At 33.9% G+C, this 7,497-nt stretch overlaps 1 protein-coding gene across 1 annotated transcript; it reads left to right on the top strand.

Moving 5' to 3' along the window:
• Positions 1 to 2,673: 2,673 nt before the first annotated feature.
• Positions 2,674 to 3,821, top strand: LOC105961773 (GDSL esterase/lipase At4g10955; the record flags this gene model as incomplete). Its single annotated transcript, XM_088811759.1, has 1 exon — positions 2,674 to 3,821. A coding segment is annotated over one exon (957 nt), but the record flags the coding sequence as incomplete, so codon positions are not given.
• Between the last annotated feature and the right edge of the window lie 3,676 nt (positions 3,822 to 7,497).

Below are 7,497 nucleotides of genomic sequence, written 5' to 3'. Positions count from 1 at the left end.
AAACAAAAATGAAGCTTGTTTTTTATGGAAAGCAATGAGGACATTATCATTTTCTTGGGGCTTTTCTCTCATTTCCCCTTTGTCAGAAACACAGTTTTCCTCAATTAAAATAATTTTGCTGCAAGTTTTCTTTTCTTTAGTATCTTCCTCTATCATTTTTGTTTCGATTTCCAATTTTTTCGAAAAAATCGGAATCGGAATCGGAAATTGATATAAAATCGAATTTATGAATTCCGATCCTAAAATAATTCTGAATATTTCCGAATTTTTCCGAGTAATTCCGAAAATTTCCAACATTTTATATATTTATAATAATAACACACACACACACACACACACACACACACACACATATATATATATATATATATATATATATATATATATATATATATATATATATATATATATATAACATATTTTTATACTTAAAATAAGGCCACTATAATTTTCTGATTTTGGGCTGAGCCATAATTATTTATTTTACAATATTGACATTTTTAACCCATATAATTCGGCCCATTTTTAGTTACTATTACCCTTCTTTCATGTTAAATCCTAATTCTCATTTACTACTTTGTTGTTGGCAGCGCCACTGCATCTTTGCCTTCTTTCCTTTTCTAACCTAATTCAGCAACTCCATCGTTGTACACCTCCGCCACTCCGTCGGTCTGTCGCTCTTTGTGAAGTCGTCGCTCCTTGTGTATTGACCATCTCTTTGCTTTCTAATCTAATACATGTGATACGCTCCGCGATCTCCTCGTGAAGCCGACGGTCGCGCCTTGTGTATTTGTTTTCTTCTATTTCTTCCTTGCAAAAGCTTTTTCTCTTCAATCAAGGATTTTCTTCCTTGCAAACCTTGTGGGATTTTTTTTGTTTCTCTTAAATCCGTAAAAAAATCCGAAAATATTCGAAAAAATCGGATTCGGATTCAGTTTTTTAATTCCGAAAAAATCGGAATTTGAATAGAAAATGGTTTTACACCTCTGAAAAGAATCGAAAATTTTCCGAAAGGACCATTTCCGATCTGATCCGTCCGATTTACGCCCCTACATGTGTTGATATAGTAAAATTCTTCTAGGTATTTTCCTTTTAAAGATATGTGTATCTAGTCAACATCTCTCATGATCGACGTTTCCTTCCATTATTTTATCTTATCTTCTTTCATTGTATAATTTATCTTCTTTCATTATTTGGTATAAAAGATATATTTGAATCCACGTCTTTAACGACTCCTCTATCGTACGTTCGGCCTATTACGCGCTTTCCTCCCATGCGTAAGAACATATTCCGTAATGGTGCCCTTTACTTCTTGACGAGCATGCCGCTCGGCCTCCCTCTAAAAGAAAACTCTCAAGCCCATCCATATTGCTTATTCCCTTGGGCATTCATCTTCATTATTTCGTTGATCTAACTTTAAAGCACAGGATTGCCAAATTGCGCCCCATCACTCCCCTAAACCTAAATAGCCTAAACCATAAAATCTCATTCATTTCTATTTTTCTATATAGTTTCTTGCTTGTTTATTGGGTGAATTGCATTATAATTGCACCCTGAAAACCACAGTGATTGACAATTTGCACTCTGAAAATGTTGAATTAGCAAAATTCACCCGCAATTTATATAACTCATGGCATATTGCACAATTTTCATGTCATTTTAACCAAAAAATCAAATGAATCACTATATCTTAAATTTTTAAGTGATTTGTATTCTTGAAGGTATTTTTTTATTTCATATTTTGTACTTTTAAATTATTATTTTGCTCGTAAGCTAGATAAAAAGTAAAAAAATAATAACTTGTGATTTTATTTTATTAGTCGAGTTGAACTTAAAATTATATGTACTACATAATATTTTTCTCCTTTGAATTTGAAAGATCAAAAAATAATCCCATTAAAAAAATCAATTATTATGTATTTATATTATGTGTATTGTGGTTACTTACTTTATTCTAATCTTTTTTTTCAATAATTTAATTAATGATTGTCTACATTATGTCATTTTAATATCTTAACTACATTTCTTGTCAAAATAAATTGAAACTTAAAAAAATTATCAATTAATTTTTTGATTTTTTTTGTAAATTGGAACTGATATTCAGATGTTCAACTTTTTGAAATAAAAATTGGAAATAATCTTACACTATAAAAAGAAAAAAACTGAAAACCCTAATTATATTTATTCAATCAACTAGTTTCGATCAATTACTCCGTTTCTGAATTAAAACAATTCAAATCCAATAAAGTAAGATTATATATATATATTTTTTTTAATAAATTAATATTTAAAATATTTAAAATTTTAGAGTTTTTAAAAATATTTTATAAAATTAAAAGTTGATCAAATTAGAATTTTGATAATTTTTGATATAATTTTGACTGCGATTAAAAAAACTAAAAAAAAAAATCATCTGTTACATTTGCTTTTTATTTATAATAAAATAATTTAGAATCTAAAGTAAGAAAATATAAAAGACAGCAAGAAAGAAACTTCAAAATCCAAAATATCATGATATATTGAGTTTATTTTATTCACATCTCACTTGAAATTGATATATAATGCATTTTGCAATGAAATACATCATTTTAGGGTGGACTTTGCCATCTTTAAGATTATAGGGTGTAAAGCATCATTTTTTATACAATTTTTAGCATAAAAAAATGTAAATAAATAAACAGGAAGAATGATGGCAACTACAAAAGGACCGTAATCGCCTGCTTCGTACAAGCAGTCTACGTACTCGAACACGACAGGCGAGAAAAGAGAACCGATAAAGACGATGCCGTAGCTCCTGAATGGTGGACCCCCTTCAAGTACAAACTAGTCGAAACCCTAATCGACCAAAGAGACGGTTCCATATTCGGTGCAATATTCAAGTGGGACCGATCAGCCGCACTGTCGAGCTTTGGAATTCGACCTAGTGGTGCACCGAAGGCCGTTTTAGCTCTCAGAGGGACCCTTCTCAAGGGCCCCACAATCATACGGGATATTGGAGATGACTTACGTTTCTTTACATGGGAAACCCTAGAAGGGTCCGTTCGATTCGCCTCTACTCTCAAGGCTTTGAAAAGAATTTCCGGAAAATACGGGAGCACCAATGTATGTATCGCGGGACATTCTTTAGGAGCGGGATTCGCTCTACAAGTGGGAAAATCGTTGGTTCAAGAAGGGATTTTTGTGGAGGCGCATTTGTTCAATCCACCCTCGATTTCGTTAGCTTTGGGCTTAAAAAATTTGGTGGAGAAAGCTTCGATAATGTTGAAGAAGATTGTTAGATCAATTAAGTTTACTTCGAGTAGCGCAAATTCGTCGTCCGATTCTGATGGGCGAGGGGAATCTTCGACGATGTTGGGGTCAAAGGGGTGGTCCCCGAATTTGTACGTGAATAATAGCGACTATATTTGTTGTCGTTATATCGATCCGGAGAAGCCCAAAAAGAGAGATGGTGATAAGGAGAATGTTAAAGCTGGGACGATGAATAATTGTGCGGCGAAGCTATTTGTGTTTTCGAAGGAGAAACAAAAGTTTATAGAAGCACATGGATTGGAGCAGTGGTGGTCTGATGATAACTTTGGAATTAAAGAGTTTGTGAATAAAAGTAAGCTTATCTGTACGCAGTTGAAGTGATTGTATAGCTCTCGATCTTCTACATTTGTTTTTTTTTTTTTTTTTTTTTTGAATTTGAATATAAATGAAAAATGATAAGACAATAACACCAGTTCCATGTTGTAGACTTGTAGTAGTACTGTTTGAATTGTGATTGGACGTTGTCAGCATTCTTGTTTGGCTTTGTATGAATATATGTTTCTATTTTGTGATTCATAGACCTACAACTTATCAATTACTAGGCCCTTGGGCCACGGACTTGCTTATACTTTTTTCATGCTCTGTAAATTATAGCTTACAACCCATGCGGAAATTGCAACTGCGCGATTTTCCCATCATAAAAACATTAGCAAAGAACCCCGTGTTAATTTTTAGGATACACACTCGACCCATTTATCTTTTGTTCGTTGACCAGCTATGAGAAGACGAAAATGCCCTTCCGTTATTAACAAGGGACTGAATTGCAATTGTCCGGTACATCTTTTGTTCTTTTCTGGCAGCTTCTTTCCGGTACATCTTGATCCCAGAATCTTGGCGAAGGCGTACCATTCATTGGTGAGCTCCGGCGAGCTGGTGAAGAGGGTAGACTTCTGATGATGCTAATTACTTAGATCACCTAGGGTAGTGTAGAAAACGAGCTGGGAGAGCAAAACTGATTAGTAGCTTGACAACTTGATGATCCTGATGTCCCTGCAAAATGAGCACACGTGAACTACGCCGGGAGTTGATCCGGCGGAAACCCCTCCGACGCTCAAGTCAGATGTACGGATCGTGGAAAATCGTAGAGAGTCAGAGAATCAAACTCTAGATTACTTGTGAATAATAGAACCTACCTTAAGGAATGAATTCAAACCTTTATTTATAGTGTAGTTGAGATTTTCGGGCCCAAACCTTACTTGAAGGTGATTGGGCCTCGGTGATAGCGGTCTTCAATATTGGGCTTGTGGCCCAGTAGGTAAATAATTTGTAGGCCCATTGGGTTGGCCCAATTAGGCATATCATTAAGCCCCCCACTCTCGAGTCGATGTGGGGGCCATGTCGAAATGGGTTCTCGATCGTGTCGAGAGTAAAAATTGCAGTGGTCTTTCTTTGGCATATGGCCTGATGGTGTGCGAAAACGCGTTGTGTGTCGGAGGGGCGTGAAGGCGTGTTGGCGCGTAGCGCGACCAAGTTGTCGAAAACGAGCTGGGAGAGCAAAGCTGATCAGTAGCTTGACAACTTGATGATCCTGAGGTCCCTGCGAAAATGCTAGAGGTCCTTGACACGTGTTGAAGGGGTCGATAGGAGGGATCCGCCCGATGTCCTGCAAAACCAATCGAGACACTTGATAAGTGCTTGTTTTTCACGATTTTCACTTGTTAAATCTTCGAGTTTTGGTTTTTGGTCGCCTGAGTTTTCGGCTTTATTCATATATATTATTTTTTCTTGTTTTATTTCAGTTCTAGGTAAATGAATGCTATTTTTCCCGATCCGAAACCATTTGAAAGCGAAACCGATATTCAAGCAAACAAAAGTGGGTAGACTCTAACTACACTGGTGACGGGGGTTAGAATATTTTAGCGTCTAGGTTAGCTAATTGGAATTTGGTATTAGATAACGGGTTGTAGATCGTTTTTATAGTACATTGGTAGATTTTGCCCTAGAAGTCCTTTTTAAATCGAAACCCTCCCGTTAAGAGTTGTCACTATTCCATTTACGTTTATTCTATATTTCTATGTTTAAGAAGTTTGTCTGCTGTTGACAATTATTAGGTTAACCACTATTGCAACCAATTACGACCGGCTATATAATATAACGATAATATAATTACATTATTCAGCATGTGAATCTATAGGTCCCTGTTGATCGATGTCTGGAAACACTGTTCTACAAAATGCTATCTATATACTTGCGGTAATTTATACGTAAGGAAAATGCGTATCAACACTAAGTGACTCGCCGGGGATGGGCCCGACGATTACACTCCGACTCTCAAGTTAATGATTGAAAATGATATTCTGCAAATGTTCAAATATCACCCCAAATAAAGTTGACTTTCCAATTGAAAAATACCATTGTATTTATAGGTGAACTTGATTGCTAATTTCTTGTAAAGATTCTACGTGGAACAATAGGGTAAGAGTTTTGAGCCACAAATAGTCTTTTTCCCTCTAATTGGGCTAAAAGTCCATTTAGGTATGTCACTGTCATATTTGTTATATAAAACGTAAGTTTATAAATAAATATATACACATTTTATATGAATAAATGGGAACGCACAACCAAATAGTTATTAGTAAAAGGGTCTAAAATTATCTTAATGAATATGAGAGATATAATTGGGAATCAAATGACTTGAAAGATAGCTTTTTGAATTAAAATAGAAAAAACTGATTATGCTATGAGTGTGGTGTAAGTAGCAAAATGCTTTGGTTTGCTAGGTGGTTATGATTTGTGTCTTTTAATTAATGGATTATGATATGTTAACTTTCATTTAGTTTTGACATTTGAAAAATGAGACAATATCAATGGTAGTGTGAACTAAGGGTTTTTTGTTTGGGAAACCCTTGGTTTTTTTTTTCTTGGGTAAGCCTTGATTTTTGTTTGGGAAAATACAACTGTTGAAACTTGAAATCAAAAGTAGGTATATGATAATTGTTTTTTTTTATTTTATCTAGGGATGGGATTGGGTTGGGTGGGTCAATTACCAGCATAAAAACTGACTCATCTGACAAATAAATTTTGCTTAAATTTGAAAATCGTTGCCGACCCAACTGTTGTGGGTTGGTTGATGGTTGACAACCAAATATTTGGTTTCAGAATGGGTCGGTTGATGGGTTGTACCCATCACCTAGTTCACTTAAAAAAAATCAAATGTTGGGGTAAAAATATGCACATTTTGCATAATTTCACTGCGTGATCATCATTCATCGGTTCAAAATAATTAATAGCAATTTGACAAAAAAATATAATTAAGAAATTCTAAGTTATTAAAAAAATCCACCCCTTATTTTATAAATTTTAATAAAATTTTAATGAAAAAGTTGATTGATTGATAATTATGGGTGAGCCAACTTTTGATAATATTAGAAACCACCAACTGATCCACTATAAATGTGTTGGTTGAAATTTTCGACCCGATCCATTCGATCGGTTAAAAAAATATTATCCACCTAAAAATATGGTCGGTAATGGGTCGGTTGGTGGATAAAAACCAATCCAGTCCCAACCCTAATTTTATCATGTAACGTAATTCGCATTTTCTTTTTTGTTCTTCGTTTTCTTTAACTTGTATTTTTGTTTGTCAATGTTTTGCTATTTGTACTACTTCTATATAAGATGCAGAGAAAGGGCGAATTGAAGTAGGATTCATGCTACTATAGATCACTATAGTCATATATAGTCACATGTAGTAACATACAGTTACATATACGTTATTTGTTCATGTTTGAAGAATATATGCATGTGAGTGTATTTTTCGACCTATTTTTGTTGGTTAGAAATTGATCTATAATATAAGGGTTCAAATTGTGAGTTTTGTTCATTGGTTGAGATGATTTTTTTTTTTTTTTGTGTATATATACTCGATTGACCATAATTGTTGTGGTAAAAAGAAGGAACATAACTACAAATGACTATAGTTAATTATAGTAATTTGAAGTTTTTTTTAATATAGTAAACGTATTGAAATTTAAAAAAATATAAAAAAAAAATATACAATATAAAATATAAAAATAGGGTTTTATAAAAATATTGAAAAATACTAAATGCAAATGGCGAAAATACTAAATGCATTAAGACCAAAATTGCATATAAGATGATGCATGCATCTCCAAGTGGGTATCCATTAGGATAATTTTGACTTGTAGTTTTGTAGGGCTCGAGGGACATCTCAAAGGAGACCTAGTT

The sequence above is a fragment of the Erythranthe guttata genome, chromosome 13, assembly GCF_056151865.1.
Source record: "Erythranthe guttata isolate IM_541 chromosome 13, IM_541, whole genome shotgun sequence".
NCBI lineage: Eukaryota > Viridiplantae > Streptophyta > Magnoliopsida > Lamiales > Phrymaceae > Erythranthe > Erythranthe guttata.
This window is presented reverse-complemented; position numbering and strand designations above follow the sequence as displayed.